We start from the raw sequence: 17,849 nt of genomic DNA on the forward strand, positions 1-17,849 counted from the left end.
TTTCCCACAGCATACCCAGTGGGTCTCAAATGGGGGAGATTCTGCTCCCTCCCCCAGGGGACACTTGATAATGGCTGGAGACATTTTTGGTTGTCACAACTGGGAGGGTAGTGGGGCATGTGCTACTGGCATCTAGTGGATCAAGGCCAGGGATGCTGTCAAACATCCCAGCATGCACAGAACAACCTCCATCAGAGAATGACGCAGCTCCTGATGTCAACAGTGCCGAGGGTGAGGAACCCTGGTTAACTTAATCCTGGGCTGGCCCAGAGAAGGCTTGGAGGGAGAAAGTGTGTAACACAGCCACGTTCTATAGCATCCACACCCTTGAGAGGGAGCCAGGTCTAGGGAGCCCACCCACACATGTCCACAGACTCACCAGAAATGAGCAGAGGAAGATGAAGGAAACGAAGTAAAAATAGGCAAATTCATTGCCGCACTCATGAGTCAGGATGCCAGAGTTCTTATCACAGGGTTTACCGCTGAGGCAGGAGAGCATGATGTTGTGCCAAGCCTCCCCAGTGGCACTCCTGAGGACAGAGAGGGGGCATCAGGGACCTGGGTATCCAGCTATGGACACCAGCACCCCCCCCCACCACCACCCCAGGGAGGCAGAGCATTGAGGTTAAACACTTAAGCTCTGGAGCTGGACTGGTGTTGGTTCAAGTCCCAGGTAAATCACTTTTTTCCTCTTGGAGCTCAGAGTGGGGGATTCTCATCCTTGGCTGCTGTGCATTAAAGCCCAAGGAGAATGTTTTTTTAAAAATGCTGATGCCAATGCCCCACTCCCATAGACTTGGATTTAACTGGTTTGGGATGTGGCCCGGAGACATAGGTATGTTTCAAAAGCTTCCCTCTCTCTAGGTGATTGTCATTTCTTATTTCTTTCTCAGGTTACTCTGCTCCAGGCACACTGGTCTCCTTGCTGTCCTCCAACCTGACAGCTATGCTCCTGCTTCAGGGCCTTTGCACTTGCTGTACCCTCTACCTGGACTGCCCTTCCCCAGATATCCACATGGTTCCCTCTCTCAATTGTTTCTCTCAAATATCACCCTCAAGGGAGGCGTGATCTATCAGCTTTCCTTTTTTTTTTTTTCAGTTGTTACTTGAGAAAAAAATTTAGTGTGACAAAAATATACATAAATTTAATAATTTTAAGCATTTAAGTGTATAATTCAATGGCAATAAGCACATTTACAGTGCCACACAACCATCACCACTATCCACCTCCAGAACCTTTTTATCATCCCAAACTGAAAAATTGTACCCCATTAAACAATAACTCCCCCTATTCCCCTCTCCCAGCCCCTGACAATATTGATTCTAGTTATTTCCCCTAAGAATTTGCCCATTTTGGGTACCTCATGTAAGTGGAATCACACATTATTTGTTCTTTTGTGCCTCCATGTCCCTCTTAATCTTGAATTTTATCTCCTTCTAGTATCTGCTATAATTTGATTCTTTTTTTTAACATCTTTATTGGAGTATAACTGTTTTACAATGGTGTGTTAGTTTCTGCTTTACAACAAAGTGAATCAGTTATACATATACATATGTTCCCATGTCTCTTCCCTCTTACGTCTCTCTCCCTCCCACCCTCCCTATATAATTTGATTCTTGATTGTCTGCCTCCCCCATGGGAATAGAAGCACCCAGAGGGCAGAAAATGTTGTCTCTGCTTTGTTCCCAGTATTTACAGCAGTGCCTGGCACACAATAGGTGCTCAATAAACCTCTGATGAATGAATGAAGGAACCCTAAGTGCAGCCAGGATTAAGAATCAAGCCTCAGAGTCTATTCAGAGTCTATAAGCCTTTTTCCTCATCTGTCAGGTGTGGTTGCCAAGAACCCCTCGACAGGACGCTCAGGAGCATTCAGTGAGATAATGCCTGAAAGTGCCTTCATGTTTACGTCCCAGGGCCTTCAGCTCCTGCCCTGCCAGGGTCCCCTTGGCCCCCCACGCCCACTCCAAAGCTCAGTGGAACAGAGGGTTGAGGGCACACCCCAACCCGGCAACCAGAAGAGAAGGATGAAAGTGTGCCCCCTTCGTACCGGAAGAGAAGCATGAGGGCCTGGAAGAAGGTCCGGAAGTTATTATGCTCAGTGATTTGGAATTCATCCTCGTCACTGTCCTCGTCCTCTACGTCGATGCCAATGTTGCCAAACACCTGGGGAATTAGATGGTGATGACTAGGGGTGGCCACGCCCCCTAGTGGCTCCGGGGAAAACTCCACTCAACCTTCAGGGCTGCCTCTCTGAACTGGGCTCCCTTAACCCACCCACACCTAAGGGCGGTGGCCCTACTTGGGAGTGCTCAGGGAACCTTAGTGGGGGGCTGGCGCTCACCTGCATCCCAATGATGGCGTAGATGAAGAAAAGCATGGCAATCAGCAGACAGACATAGGGCAGGGCCTGGTGGGAAGGAAGGCAATTAAGAATAGTGCTGGGAGGGCTTCGCTGGTGGTGCAGTGGTTGCGAGTCCGCCTGCCGATGCAGGGGACGCGGGTTCGTGCCCAGGTCCGGGAGGATCCCACGTGCTGCGGAGCGGCTGGGCCCGTGAGCCATCATGGTCGCTGAGCCTGCGCGTCCGGAGCCTGTGCTCCGCAACGGGAGAGGCCACGACAGTGAGAGGCCCGCGTACCGCAGAAAAAAAAAAAAAAAAAAAAAAAAGTGCCGGAGGGCTCTTATCCACACTGTTTCCTTCATTTGTCCCAGTGCTCCACCCCCATGGGGTGGCCTCATGCTGTGCCAGAGTGGTGCCAGGGTTGGTGGGCCTCTTTGGTGGCTCTGGGAGATTCCCCTTGGAGCTCTCAAGACACACAAGGGCAGGAAGTTAGACAAGACCCCTGCATATAACACATTCTCAGCAAGATGTATCATAGAGGCATTTCCCCCTGATTTCTAGATTCAGCCAGAGCAGGTCAGGGTGGGGGGGATCCTGATTTTTCTTTTCAGCCCTGGGCTGGAGGCAGGGGCAGGGGCTCACCTTGAAGGACTGCACAAAGGTCCAGAGAAGAATCCGGATGGTGTAACCCTGACGGAGGAGTTTGATGAGCCGGGCCGCTCGGAAGAGGCGCAGGAAGCTCAGGTTGATGAAGTTATTCTGGGGAGACGGAGAAAGAGGGGTGACCATCAACCCACCCCCAGGGGCTCAGAGCTGTCACCACTCACAGAGGCCCCTACATGAAGCCAACCAACAGGAAAAAGCAAGCCAGACCCCAAATAAGGAGCGAGAGGAGAGAAAGCACTATTAATGCAATGGTGCGGAGGAAAAAACTCGAAAAAACGAAGTGGGGTGCGGGGAGGAGAAAGGGTGAGAGGGAGGAAAAGGCATCAACTCAAAGGCATAAACCCTCCCTGCCTGCCCCACCCTCAATGGGGAAAGGAAAGAAAAAGGAAGGAAGAGAAAGGAATGTGGGTGGGTCGGGTCGTGGAAGAAATAACAAAAGAACAAGGAAAAGAAAATATATCCGAGAATCATCCAATCAGGAAAAAAATCGAGATGGTTTTTGTTTCTCCCAACAACCAAATGCACTGAGACAATAGGACACAAGCAGGTCAAGTTCCCAAATCCATCACACGTGTACGATGCACAAACACCAGGGCGGGGTGGGGGCAGCCAGCACGCTCAGGCCTGGTGGACATGTGTGGGTTCCGAGGGCATGTTACGCTCCGGGCCAGAAATGCATCTGTCGTGGGACTCACCGGGCACCCTGCCCTGCCCTGCTGAGCTGCCCACCCTCTCCTGCCCGCCCTGACCTCACCCCACGGCCAAGAGGAGCAGTGGCTCAAGCCAATTGGAGAAGCGGAAGAGCATCTTTTCTTACCCCCTTGGCGAGCGGGAATGGGGAGGACGGGAGGGAGCTGGGGCTGTTCGGCTGCAGGGCGAGTCCTCGCTGCCCGCTGAGTCGGAGAAGATGCATTTGGGGCCCTTTCCCCCCTCTCAGGGATGGCTTCTCAGCTTCTGGAGCTGGGTGGAGTAGCACGGGACCAGGCCTGCAGGAAGCAGGAAGTACGCAGCGCCCGTGGGTGGGTGAGCTCCCGTCAGCCCAGGCCCACCGAGGGGCCGGTGCTGGGGGCCGGGAGGTGGGGCTGTCCCTGCCCCCAGGACCTCCCTGGGTGGACCCTGCCTCTGCTCAAAGGCCCCCTGTCTAGTCACTGCCTCTACCTCCTCCCTCCCGAGCCAGAAGAACCCCAGGTCGGGGTAGGGGTGGGGAGACAGCTGTGGAGATGGTGGGTCTTACGTGACTGTCCAGGGGCTTGTCTGCTGGGGCCTCTGGTGGGGTACTGGAGGCTAGAAGTCACGAATGCACCAAGTCTGGCCAACGAAACTATTTCGTTGGGCCTGAGCAGTTTTCCTTTAGAAATTAAAAATAGCTGCTAGTGTTTAAAAGTCAGATTTTGCCCCCACATCTGGCTTTCAGGCACCCCTGAGGCTGCTTCCACTGGTAGCAGTTACTTGAGGCTCAGGTGTTGTTGCCCACCGTGAATCAGGCCATGTTTCCTCCAGTTTGCCACGGTTCCCCCATACTAGAAATGGAACTGGTTTCCTGGCTTACGGCACCTGCTTGGTCCCCAGAGGCATTTGCGTTTGAGACCCCTGCTTCAGGTAGGCATGGAAACCACCACTGATCAGTGGGTTGGAGGCAAAGGGGCCTTAAGGGGACTTGGAGGAACGCTCGATACAGGCCATGTAGCAACGTTTGAACTGGCCTAGCTCTCACCCTGCGAATGGCACAGGGTTGATCATACAGGCTGCCCCAACAGTCACAGCACCCCTTTCGGTCTCAAAAGTTTGGACAGTGGATTATATGGGCACCCTATCTGGTGGTTCCTGGGGGCGTCCTAGCCACTGGATCTAGCGAGCTCTGGCCTGGGAGCTGAGAGACAGAGAGAGGGGTTTCAAGGAATTTCTGAGGTTGGCAAGAGGCCTCTGGGTTTTCTGGAAAAGTCTAGGGTGCTCTCTGGGACACATCAGTTGACCCTTAGGCCTCTAGGGTGGGGGAGGGGTGTGGGGCTCCTACCCTGACCGCATTTGGGCCTAACACCTGTGAGAATCTCTCAAGTGCCTCGAATAAACCCCCAAACTCAGCTTGGCTGACAGTCACCCTCCGTGCTCTGTTGACCTGCCTCCCAGCCCTGCTTGGCCACCCAGCTCCATCTGGGGACAGGGCCGATGGCCCAGGTGTCCTCAGTCCCCTCCCGTCCGTCCCCAGAGTACAAGCCATCCCTTCACGGGGCGGGGCATAACATGTGGACTCATGCGGAGTCAGGCGGGCCCTGGAAGCAGCCTCTGGGGGCTCGGGGCAGAGCAGGGCGGTAGGGAATGCCACCATGCGGGAGAAAGAAGGGGCGTTTGCAGGGAGACGCGTGCAGACAGCATGCTGCCCTTCTTGGGGCCAGGGAGACAGGAGACGCGCGGGGGAAGTAGGGGTGGAAAGGAACGAGGTCCAGGTGACAGGGCAGGGGAAGGTTCTAGTCTGCCCTCATCCACCCCTCCACCTCTTCCTGGCTTTGCATAGGGTCCTTCAAGTGCTCCCAGAACATCCAACTTTCTTCTCCCTAGCTTCCATCTTTTTGTCCACAGCCAGGAAGGAACAGCTGTCCTCTCCTCCAACCCTGCCCAGCGCTTCCTGGTTTTAGGCTGAAGGGGAGTGATGTGGGTGGGCCCTGGAAGGCTTGCTGTGTTCAGGGGTGCGAGTACTCAGAAGGACATGGGGACCGCCCTCCCAAAGGCTCCAGAGAAGTCCTGCACTCGCAGACCCCACCTCCAGCCCAGATGTTGCCCCCCGCACTCCAGACCCACTAACCCACTGCCTACTTGACTTCTTCTGGGGTGCCCTTCAGGGCACTTCAAGCCCACTGTGCCCAAACTTGTGCCGTTTCCCTAACCTGGCCCTCTCCTGGCATTCCCTAACGCCCATCTCCCAGTTCAAGCCAGACTCAAGTCCTCCAGGCACCTGTCTCCCCCGAGCCCAGACCCGACCCTTCTCCAGGTCCTGGAGAGATCCCTGCTCAGATGGCCAGTCTTACCCACTCCCTGCTCTGCAGCTGCAGGGTCTGGTAACCGCACTTCTGATCACACCTCCCCTGCTCCAGATCCTCCCAGGCTCCCACAGCAAGGCCTCAAGGTCCTGTCCCCTTCTGCCCTCTTCACTTTCTCTGGGTCAGCCTTCCTCTGCTCTTTGCTCCAGCCACACCCTCTCACTTGCGGACCCTGACCCCTGCGTGCTCCGACCTGCCACAGGACTTTTGCACATGCTATCCTGGGCCTCAAATGCCCTTTTCTCCCCCTCTCCACGTTGTTAACGCTGCTCATCCTTCAGCTTGCAACGCAGTTACAATTTCAAGAGGGTTTCAGGGGTTATTTGACCAATGCCTGCCTCCCCCCACCTGATTGTAGGTGACATAGGGGGTGGGGGCAGTGATGGTGTCCCCTTCTGCCCAGCCCTCCATCTGTGGCACCGAATTGGGGCTCATTAAATGTTTGGTGGATCGGCGCCTGTGTACGGCTAGCGGGGGAGGGATCCTGGTGCAAAGATGCCATTGCGGATCCTTCAAAGGGGCTCAGAGGATGGTGGGGGAGGGGCAGAGGCAGGTGGGATTTAACAGAGTAAGGAGTGTGCACGTGTGCAGAGAGCCGAATAAGTGAGGCGAGGGAGAGATGGACACGGTGCATCCAGGGTGTGGGTGTGGGTTTGCAGGGTGGATGGATATAACAGAAGGGAGGGATAGTGTGTGCATGTGTGTATGTGTGTGTGTGTGTGTGTGTGTGTGTGTGTGTGTGTGTGTGTGTGTGTCAGGGGGTGGGGGAGGATGAAGAGAGGGAGATTGCAAGAGCAAAAAAAGAGAAAGGGAGAGAGAGAGAGACAAGAGACAGAGAGAAAGAGCGAACGAGAGTCAGAGACTGAACGGGAAAGAGGAGAGAGCACATGTGTTTAGTGACCGGGTCCTGGTGAGGGGACGGGAACAGGAGTGCATGCAGGTCAGGGCTCCAGGAGAGGGCGTCAGCTGGCCGGTCCATCTGGAAGCAGCCAGACCTGAGTCCTGCCGTTCAGCCAGAACCGGTTCTGGCCATTCTGAGTCCCCCTCATTTGAGCGTCTTTGCCTGCACATTGCAAGGCCCTCGGACCTCCTCCATCAGACCTGGAGATTTACATCGCTGCTGGTCAGGCGCGAAGAGCTTGTGCGCTTGGAATGGGGTGAGGACTGTTGAAGCTTTCCTGGGGCCCCGGGATCCATGGAGTTAACCAGGGACAGGAGTGGTGTGAGAGAGTGCCTGATGGCTCTGAGTACAGGGCTGTGTGTAAGGAATGGGGTGGGAGACTCAGCCAGCCAACCCGTCCTGTTGGAGGTGTTTGTTGCATGGGGCAAACCCATCGTTTTCTCTGCAGAAGACACAAGCCAACCCAAACAGAAAACTCTAATTCAGAACCCAATAATACCAACCAGAGGAAGAGAGGCTGCAGGAACAAGGAGGGGGTGGGGGCGGGTGGGGAGGGTTTGGAGAGATGGACAGACATACGGGGGTGGGGGTGGGGGGGGTGCATCAGGCAATCCAGGTTTAGAAAGCCCAGGGCGTGACATGCAACGCTGATGCGAGAAGATGCGTTCACAGTTAATGTAAGGTATTTAGACTTCAGAAAGAAGTAAGACCAACCGGATTCTAGATGCAGATGTTGAAGATGGAGGGGGAGCAGGCGGGCAGGGGCAGTTGGGGAGGCGTGTTCAGCGTTTTTTAGGTTGATTTGTAACCAGTGCCAAAAAAACCAATGGGTTTCGGTTCCCGGGCGGGGAGTGGGGGTGGTGGTGGTGGGTTGGGAGATAGTCATTGGTGTATGAACACACAGACCACGTCATGGATGAACAAATGAATTTCATAGTGCATTTTGATTGGATGAGTTTTTCAGACGGCGTTGTGCCAATATACAGTTTAAAGAGCAGGCATGAAAAGAGACAAGACAAGAAACACAGTCATTATCCATCGCACGCAGGGCAGACCCACGTCACCCCAGCCACTTGTGGGTGGCAGCTGAGGCCCGGTGGGCCTCACACCCTCTCCCCCTCCCCCGAAACCCTGGGGCCTTGGCCTCCCAATGGTCTGGCTTCCCCCTTGGCTCAGCCTGGCTGAGCTCTGTCTGGCCTCAGACTTAGCGGGCTTACCTGGGAGGTAGAAAGGGGCTGCTGAGGGCTCCTTGCCTAGCAGGGCAAACCTTCCCCACCTCCAGGTTGGGCGTTTATCCTCCTAAAAGGGTCCAAATGCCCACCCTCTAGCTTTCCCGCCAAATGATTATAACTCAGGGCCGAGGGGCTGCCTAACAAACCACAATCCAAGTACGTTCACAGTAATAACCGCAGTAGCAATAACAATAACCAGCATTCGTGAACTAATTCCTGGCAGGTTCTGTGCCAAGCACTTTACGTCCATCGCTCTGATTCGTTCAAAGTTGCCACCTCTTGCCCTAGAACGTCAGCCTTCTGGGGGCAGGCATTCTTGTCCGTTTTGCTCTGTTCCCGGCACCTCTAACGGTGCCTGGCATACAGCAGGTGCTTAATGCATGCTTCTATGAATGCATGAATGAATGTGAGGCTTGCAAGGGTCTGATGAGGTTGGTTATGAAGGTTCGTCCCAAATACAGGACGAGAAGAGGTAATACAAGTCACCCAGGGTCAAACAGCTCATAGGGGAGGGCTGTTTGGCTACTGCAATAGTCCTGATAGCCCCGAATTGGATTCCGTGCCCCATCCTCTCGCCCTCCCATATCTTGCAGCCAGGAGAACAAGCCGCTGGGGTCCAGTCCTACAGATCTCTTACTGGCAACTAGAGCTTCAATCAACTTCCCCTACCTGCCCTACTGGGGTGGTGGGTCACCCCTTCTCACCTCTTGACCCAGAGGGATATTGGTTCAAGGCCATCTTGTCTTCAGCTGGATGGCAAGATATTTTGACTGCCAGGAGAAGCTCCAGATCTCTTAGCAACTTAGGACAGAAGATGAGGTCTAAGCTCTGGCCCTCTGCCAGGAGACAGTGGCCAGGTGGGGGCACCCCAATGGGGATAGCCCACAGCTGGGCATGGCCTCTCTAGAGGAAGGTGTCAGGGGTGAGACGGGGGAAGGGGGAACTTCTGGTTCACTGAAGCCGAAGGCAAAGAACTGTGGCCAGGATACCACTTGGGTGGGGGTACGCGGGATGCGTCAGAGAACAGCCCCTCTCCCGTGTAGCTTCCCAACCCTGTCAGGCTTCCAGGATGGAAGAGTGGGCCAACTGATCCCTTTGTTGCTGGGAGCTCAGTTAGGGACGCCCCAGGAGTCACCAGGTCTGCCTGCATGACTTTAAGTAGGTCCCTCATTCTCCACAGCATTGAGCATCAGCTTCGTCTTCTGCAAAATGGGGCAACACCGTCTTCTTCGGGCCCCACCCCACCCAGATCTATTCTCTGCTCTCCTCTGCCTGCTCTGAGTGTCACCCTGCTTCTCTGGCCTTCTGGCTCCTTCCTGGCTGGGCTTGGCCAGTGGAAGTGGCTGGCAGGAGGTAGAGGGTGGGAGGAGAGAAAGGTAGGGGTATTTCTCCCCCGATGCTCCATGCCTGCTTTGGCCCTGTCTCTGGCAGGAGCTCTGGCCCTCCACGTTCACAGCTCCCACCAGGCGGCCCCTCTCTGACTTCAGCACCTGGGCAGGTAACAGCCCCCCATGGCGGTTGCGTGCTGGGCCCCTTCCCCTCCGCTCTGTGAATAATAGTCTCTGCTTTTGGATCCCTTCAGTTGAACCCTCTAAAGGCATTCTTTCATACGCTGAGCCCCCGACCTGTACCACGAGCGAATCCACGTAAAACGCTTGGCACAGTGCCTGGCCGTCCCTGTCGGCTTTTATTATTGTTATTATGACGAGGTTGTCACCCACACCCCCCGGCCCTTGGCTCTGAGACTCTTTGCCCTTTTGCTTCGCCTGTGAGGACCTCCTATCCTCCCCACAGCCTCCCGAGGGCCCTCAAGCCTAGGCTCCCTGGCAAGTGGCCAGGGAGGGGGTGTGGGGCAGGACCTCTGGGACCTGTGCCTTCCAGACGATGTGGCCCTGTGAGGGGCCACCACAGCGAGGTCCAGAGACCCCCCCCCGACCCCCGACGTTGGGAACCTCCCAGGCCTGGGGATAGAGGAAGACACATGTCCCAGGGACCTTCCTAAGGTCCAGAGAATGGTGGCCCCCCCAGTTAACCCAAGGGCCATGGCTCCCTCCTCCCCGCGAGCCAGAACATGGTTAGTTCAGGCAGAACACACTTGAAGCTGGTTCCCTCTGGGGCCCCAACACCGTGTGGTGTTTGGGGGGTGGGGCTCAGCCTTGGGATCCTCTAAGTGTCTCAGTTTTCTCAATGAGCTCATCCACATTATTTAATCGTAAGTCGGTAGCCAAGAGGCAGGGAAGTTCACGTTGCAGAGCTAGCCCCACGGCGGTGGCTTCGGACATGCCCGTCTCCCCCCATCACCCGCCCGAGGGGCCGCCCTTGCTCCCAGGGGCCCCACTTCTCCCTCTTTGGTCATGGTCAAGCGCTGGCTTGGGCCGGCTCTGGCTGTCGGGACCCACTGCTTCTCGATGACCTTTTCCTCGCCCCTCCCAGGCCAGCCAGGAACTGCCCAGAGAGAAGCCGGCGGGAAACTTACCCCAAACTCGGTCACCAGGATGTCGGTGATGCTGCCCAGAACAGTCACAAAGTCGAAGATGTTCCAGGCATCGCGGAAATAATTCTAGAACGGGGACCCACAAGATAGAGATGCCAACGTAGGGCTCCATGGCTGGCCCCCAAGTCCAGCCCACGGGGCCTGTTAGGGGCACAGCTGCAGACCAGTCAAGTGCCCGGGACAGTTACGGTGATTCAAACAGCAAAATGTTGCTCAGTATCATCTGTTCTGAGTCCCCCCTCCCTGGGACCCCCCCCCCCAGCCTTCCCACAGCTTGCTCGGCCCCAGGGGGGGGGGTCTCCGGGTGCCGCTTCAGCTCTACTGTGGGGGGAGGGCTGCCTTTCTGGGCCACGCCCTGTCTCTTCAACAGTTCCAAGGGCTCTCTGAGACCTCAGATGCTTCAGAAATGACGTCACTGGGATCCTCACGAAGACCCTCGGAAGGACGGTTTATCACCCATTTCATACAAGGCGACTGGGGCTCAGAGAGCAAAGATGCTCACGTCAGGCAGCACAGAGGTGAAGAGTCAGGATTTGAGCCCAGCTCTGGGCAAGCCCAGAGTCTATGGACAGGACCCCGCTGAATCAAGACCGTGCTTATAGCACACTTGCTAAGACAGCAGCCTCTGGGGTCCCATGCCAGCTCTGCTACCATCCAGCTGTGTGGCTGTGGGTCAGTGACTTAACCTCTCTGTTCCTCCATTTCCTATTCTGGAGAAGGGGGATAGGAACAAGGGTGCAGAGGCCTTCTGGGCATACACGAGGCTATACTTCCTGGCCCCCTTGTGGTTAGATAAGGTTGTGTGTCTAGTTACAGCCGATGGGTTGTGAACAGAGGCAGCGTGAGTCACTTTCTGGCCAGTGCAGGACCCGCCAGAACTCTCTTAACCCTGGACCTAGTGACCAGCAATGTTCCAGCAATGACGGCTGCTCAGCGAGCCCGGGTCTCTGAGTAAACCCTTTGCTGACTGGAGCAACAAAGCCGTGTCTGTTACCACAGCTTAACTGGAGCTATCCTGACTGCTACATCCCTGGGCTGGGTTCTGGCTCAAGTGGGACACGCATGTATAGTACGCTGTTGTTAAAATACTGAAATATTGGGACTTCCTGGTGGCGCAGTGGTTAAGACTCCACGCTCCCAATGCAGGGGGCCGGGGTTCAATTCCTGGTCAGGGAATTAGATCCCACATGCATGCTGCAACTAAGAGTTTGCGTGCCACAACTAAGGAGACCGCCTGCCACAACTAAGACCCGGCGCAACCAAATAAATATTTTAAAAAATACTGAAATATTTCACACTGTTTGAGCCCACAACGAGTAGCACCCCTGCCTGGATCTCAGGGTCTGGCTCAAATAGACGGCCCTTCCCTCAAGGCTTGGTGGGACCCATGCTAAACACAGGCCTTCCCAGCAACCTCACAAAAGCAGAGGCCAGGTCGGGGCTTGGGCCCCATTCTAAGCGGTCATCTTCTCCCCTGAGCATCTGACCCAGCGGCAGCCCCTCTGCCTCACAGAGGAGGACACAGGCTTTGGATCTGTGCTTCCCAGCATCAAATTCTTTCAGCATGTACGAATCAAATGTCCTCGGAGTTGGACTGCTTGGGCCTCAGGGCCCTCTTCTGGAAGATAAAGGTATAACAACAATCTGATAATGAATGTGAGTCACTGAGTGTGGGGTTTGGTATACAGTAGGTGCTCAATAGATGGATGTTGTTTTATGATTGTCTAAAAGGAGTTCAGGTTCCACTGGCACTTTTTGGTATTTTAGCAGATGCTGCTGGGGCCCTACCCATATCCCCTCATATTTTGACTGTGTACCCTTGTTACTCTACCCAGGGGCTTCCTCTAGCTGCATAGGGGTATTAACAGCTCCTCTGGGAGCAGCCCTTGACTATGACTGGTGGGCACCGGAGGATAAGTACTCCAGCTCCCCACCATGGGTGACATGACCTGGGTATGTGCTCTCTGCTGCACCCCAGAGGTCCTCCATGGAACTGCACCCCAGTTATACCCATAGGGAAGCTGCTCACCGACACACCGTGTACCGGCTGCCTTCCCTTCCCTGTCTCACTCCCTCTATCCCCTCCGGGGCTTCCTGGAGTCACCTCCCAGGTAAATTCCTTGCATTCAAGTTTGTCTCAGGCTCTACCTCTAGGGGAGCACAAACGAGAGGACAACTTTATAGGTGTTTGGCTACAGGCCTCAAGCTCCTGGATAGCCCCTCTATCATTTAAACTCCACATGGGGAACTTGGGGTTTCATCTAAAACTGAAGGGGGAGGCGTAGTGCAGAACGCTGCGGGATTGTCAGGGGTGGAGGAGATGGAGTCCCAGCCCCTGGCAGAATGCATTGCTTCGCCACCAGAACATTGACTGGGAATGAAAAAAAAATTGCAAGACAGCTGCATTGGGCAGGGCTTGTGCCTGGGCTCATGCGCTCACCCCCTTCAGCCCTGGGAGGCTGGATGTGTGGTTCTCCCATCTTGTAGATGTATACATAGGAGCAAAGAGGCCAAGTGCCTTGCTTGCGGTCACATAGCTAGAAAGGGTCTGAGGCAGGATTCACACCCAGGCATGGGTATGCCTGAGTTCTTCCCAGTACATGTTCTGTGACCTGTTCTGGGTCACACAGCCCATAGGTGGCATCCCCAGGACTGGAACTCTGAGTTGGTGCGATTGCCCTGACTACAGGGTGCCTCCCCGTGCCTGGCTGGTCCTCAGTGCAGGGTCCAATGGCCCAGGCTGTATGTTGGGTTCCCCTGGGTGTCCTCATGAAAAATACAGATTCAGGGCCTTCCCTGGTGGCGCAGTGGTTGAGAGTCTGACTGCTTATGCAGCGGACACGGGTTCGAGCCCTGGTCTGGGAGGATCCCACATGCCGCGGAGCAACTGGGCCCGTGAGCCACAACTACGGAGCCTGCGCGTCTGGAACCTGTGCTCCGCAACAAGGGAGGCCGCGATAGTGAGAGGCCCGCGCACCGCGATGAAGAGTGGCCCCCGCTCGCCGCAACTGGAGAAAGTCCTCGCACAGAAGCGAAGACCCAACACAGCCAAAAATAATAAATAATTAAATAAATTAAAAAAAAAAAAAAAAGCTGATGCAGCCACAGGTAAAATAAAAATGAATTTAAAAAAAATACAGATTCAGGGGCTCCCACCCCACCAAATGAATAAGGATCTCTTGAGGTGGGCCTGGGGCATCATTCAACTTTAAGTGCTTCTGATGGGTTGCAGGCTTGGTAGCCACTGCTCTGGAGGAGAAAGGTCAGGTGATGAGCTTTATTGTAACACTTTCTGGTATTTACTGAGTGCTCGCAACATGTCAGGCTTGGACCTTCAGTCTCCAGCCACACATTATTTGCATGGGGGGTTTGCAAGAGCTCTTTCGAGGGAGAGGCAGAGGATGGGCCTTTCTTGCAATGGAGGAGAGAGAGGTGAGGTGACACAGCCTGGATACGATTGGACTCGAGGTCTCTCTGGTGCCAAAGCCGACAGCTTTTACCACCTTGGGAAGCCGAGGTACGACCCCAGCTTCGGTCTGCTGACACCACGGGCTGTAGGTCATTCTCTTCAGAGAGGTGGGCTAAGCACATCCTCAAGTCCTGTACAGTCAGGCCTCTGTATCCACGGGTCCCACATCTGTGGATTCAACCAATTGCCAATAGAATTGGTTGACTCCGTGGAGGCGGAACCTGTGGCTACGGAGGGCTGACTTACCTGAAACCTCTGGGATGCGATATGAGAATATCTGATTTTTATCAGTGACACAGATCATATTGTTAATCCTGCGGGGGTCTGCTGTCTACTTTCAGGATGGAAGGAAAAGCAAAAGTCCAGTTAGCAGCTGGTGAAAACTAAAGATGTAATTTTTTTCACCTCTTATTTCCTGGGCTCCCTCACCCCACCCTACATCCATAGATCCCTCAGGGGGTCAATGGGCCTCAGGTTAAGACCACTTGCATTAGTGGTTTCCACTGCAGGGGGCGTGGGTTTGATCCCTGGTCGGGGAACTGAGATCCCAAGTGTCATGCCATGTGGCCGGGGGCGGGGGGGAAAAAGCGGGAGGTGGGGGGACATGGAATCAAGGAGATAGACAATTTCAGAGTAGAGGGCATGTGCTGAGGGGAGATACAGATTCTGTGACTATTTCATTTGGTTGTCTGTTTGTATGTCTGAGTACTGGGCTCCACTGCAAAATGTATTTCTTACTGCGATTGTGGCTGGAACAGTTTGAATGCTATGGACTTGCCTGTCTGGATCTCAGTCTCCTTATCTCCAAAATGAATCATGACCCCTCTCACCGCATCATTTAATAATAGATATGTGCCTGACACAGAGTTTGGTGTTACTTGGTAAGTACCAGAACGCCGAAGTAGAATCTGTGCAGGTTGGAGGGATGTTCAAGTCACCACTGGGCTTGGGGGCAGAGGGGCCAGGTGGGGAGACCACCACCCAACACCCAGTGCCCCTCTGGGCTTTCCCTTAACCCACAGCTCTAGCTCCAAGGCTGGACTTACCAGAATCCCAAAAGCCATGACTTTGAGAAGACATTCCAGAGAGAAGAGGGAAGTGAACACAATGTTGAATACCCTCAGGGCATTTTCATAAGCAACAGAGGCCCCGTAGAACTAGAGAAGGAAGAAGAGCCGTGGGGTCAGTGGGCAGATTTGAACCGATAACCTTGAAATCTAACTACCAGGTTACAGGAAATCCAGCAGATGGAGGAAACCAGTGCACCCCGAGGTGTGACAGTTTTCATTCAACTCATCTGGTTTCTTCAAAAAGTTAACAGTGCGGGGTGGTGGGGGGTCAGAGGTGGGGTAGAGGACAGAGATTTAAACACAAAAAACTGGAGACCATGTGTAGCCATTTAGATCTTGGCTCCAAAAACAACTTACTGTAAAAGACGTTTTGGGGACAATTCAGTACGGATCTTATGGTGTTAACACTAATCTTGTCAAGCATAAGAACATGTAGGAAAATGTTCTGATTACTTTGGAAAGCGCACTGAAGAATTTAAGCGTGAAATAGTGTGGTGTCTATCGTTTAAAACACTTCAAAAAATAGATGAAATGTCCAGAATAGGTACAGCCTTAGAACACAGATTAGTGGTTGCCAGGGGCTGGGGGAAGGGGGATAGGGAGTCACTGGTAATGGGGATGGGTTTCCTTTTGGGGTGTTGGAAATGTTCCGGAAATAGATAGGGGCGGCGGTCGCACAACATCGGGAATGTTCAAAATGCCACCGAATTGTACACTTTAAAATGGTTAACTGTAGGTTATGTGAATTTCACCTCCATTTTTAAAAAGGGAGAAAAAAGGAGATGAAGCAAACACAGCAGAATGTTCCAAGTGGGTAACTCTGGGTGATGGAGACTGGGTATTCACAAGCGCCTGGATACTCAGGCTGTGGTCCAGGGACCTGCAGCACTGCATCACCAGGATGCTGGTCGGAATTGTGGAGTCCCAGACCCACCCAGACCTGCTGAAGCAGAATCTGCATTTTCACAAGATGCCCAGCTGATTTGTGAGCATTTTGAGAAGGGCTGTGCTGTTTTTATCTTTCTCCCTTCTGTCTGTTTGAAACTGCTACGATCCTTACAATGAAAAGACAAAGCACGTACTTACTGAGATGAATTTTCAGGTGAACACAGGCACTGCTTTGTTACCAGTTCAAAAAATCAACAGCGAAATTTGCTGAGTGTTTTTAAGAATTGAGAAATGTGCTAACGTCTTTGCGGGAACTTTCTTATTCAATCCTAATCCCCACCGGGGGCAAGGAACGTGCTATTATTATCCTTCCCATTTTATTGACAGGGAAACGGAGGCCCCGAGACGCCACCGGTCACTAGTGCAAGGTTAAATGGTGAATTAAATGGCACAGCTGGGCTCAAATTCAGGCTTTTGGTCTCCAAAGCACAGGGCGAAAGGTTTTGACTTTTCACCCTGAAGAGGCTCCACGGCCCCGAGGCTCGCAGGGTCTTTACCTGCCCCTTCCCTCCTCATTTCTTCCATCAAACATTTATCAAGGGGCTCTCGTTCCCTCTGAGTTAGGCCCTCTCTGAACCCCTGAAATTCAGGGGTGATCAGTACTTGTCTGGCCCCTCGGAGCTCACAGGCAGGTGGTAGCCGATCAGGCAACCCAACACTGATATCGTGGCATGTGAGATAACAGACAGGATGCTTGCAAACACCTCATGCGGTCCTGGGAGGTCAGGGAAGGCTTCCTAGAGGAAGGGCTCTGCAGGGGCAGCTGAAAGGGGCTGGCCAAAGTGGTGGGAAGCGTGTGTCAGGCAGAGCCGTTCTGTTTTGCGTGGCGCGGGGGCGCGCGGCGGGGATTAAGCAGTGCCTGGGGGGAGGGGGGACTCACCTTCATCATGAGCACGATGGTGTTGAGGGCGATCATGGCCATGATGGTGTACTCGAAAGGCGGGGACACCACGAACTGCCACATGCGGTACTGGAAACTCTGCTTGTTCTGGGGCATGTGTCGGGTCAGGGGTTTAGCGCTGATGGCGAAGTCAATGCAGGCCCTCTGCGGGAGAGAGCGCAGCGGTGTGAGGGCCTGAGGCAGGGGAGAGGCGTCTGGACACACCCAGCACCCCACATCCCATTCGATGCAGCTCTTCTGCACGTCTGCCTGGGTGTCTGGCTCTCTTGCCCACCCCGCACTCCCCATAAGCTCCTCGCCACGAATGTTTTCTTCTCCCGACAGCTACAGCTCCTTGAGAAATCACCACCGGCCAAAGCTGGTGCTGACACTCCCCCGTTATCTCATTGAATCGCCTTAGCAAACACGATCAGTGGGTACTATCAGCAGCCCCTACTTTGCAGATGAGGAAAATAAAGGCTCAGAGAGGTTAAGCCTGACGTGGCACAGCTGCCTAGTGGGCGAACCTTGAATTTCAACCAGAGTCTGACATTGAAGCCTAACCATTCTTTTTTTAAATTTTATTGAAGTCTAGTTGATTTAAAATGCTGTGTTAATTTCTGCTATACACAAAGCAATTCAGTTGCTTTTTTCATATTATTTTCTATTATGGTTTATCACAGGATATTCAATATAGTTCTCTGTGCTCTACAGTAGGACCTTGTTGTTTATCCATCCTATATATAATAGTTTGCCTCTGCTGATCCCAAACTCCCAGTCCTTCCCTCCCCCCACCGCCCTTGGCAGCTAC

General features: G+C 53.8%; 1 protein-coding gene across 12 annotated transcripts in view; it reads right to left on the reverse strand.

Moving 5' to 3' along the window:
- The window catches only part of CACNA1A (calcium voltage-gated channel subunit alpha1 A), a 246,207-nt gene that overhangs the window by 25,157 nt on the left and 203,201 nt on the right, over positions 1-17,849 (reverse strand). For all 12 annotated transcript variants that reach the window (XM_067032656.1, XM_067032659.1, XM_067032658.1 and 9 more), the window contains 7 exons: positions 17,039-17,203; positions 15,187-15,297; positions 10,654-10,737; positions 2,986-3,102; positions 2,346-2,411; positions 2,052-2,167; positions 380-530 (listed from right to left, as the gene is read on the reverse strand). In XM_067032656.1, the coding sequence (XP_066888757.1) occupies positions 380-530; positions 2,052-2,167; positions 2,346-2,411; positions 2,986-3,102; positions 10,654-10,737; positions 15,187-15,297; positions 17,039-17,203 (810 nt within the window). The remainder of the gene's footprint in view (positions 1-379; positions 531-2,051; positions 2,168-2,345; positions 2,412-2,985; positions 3,103-10,653; positions 10,738-15,186; positions 15,298-17,038; positions 17,204-17,849) is intronic.

Source organism: Kogia breviceps, chromosome 4 (assembly GCF_026419965.1).
Source record: "Kogia breviceps isolate mKogBre1 chromosome 4, mKogBre1 haplotype 1, whole genome shotgun sequence".
NCBI classification, from domain to species: Eukaryota; Metazoa; Chordata; class Mammalia; order Artiodactyla; family Physeteridae; genus Kogia; species Kogia breviceps.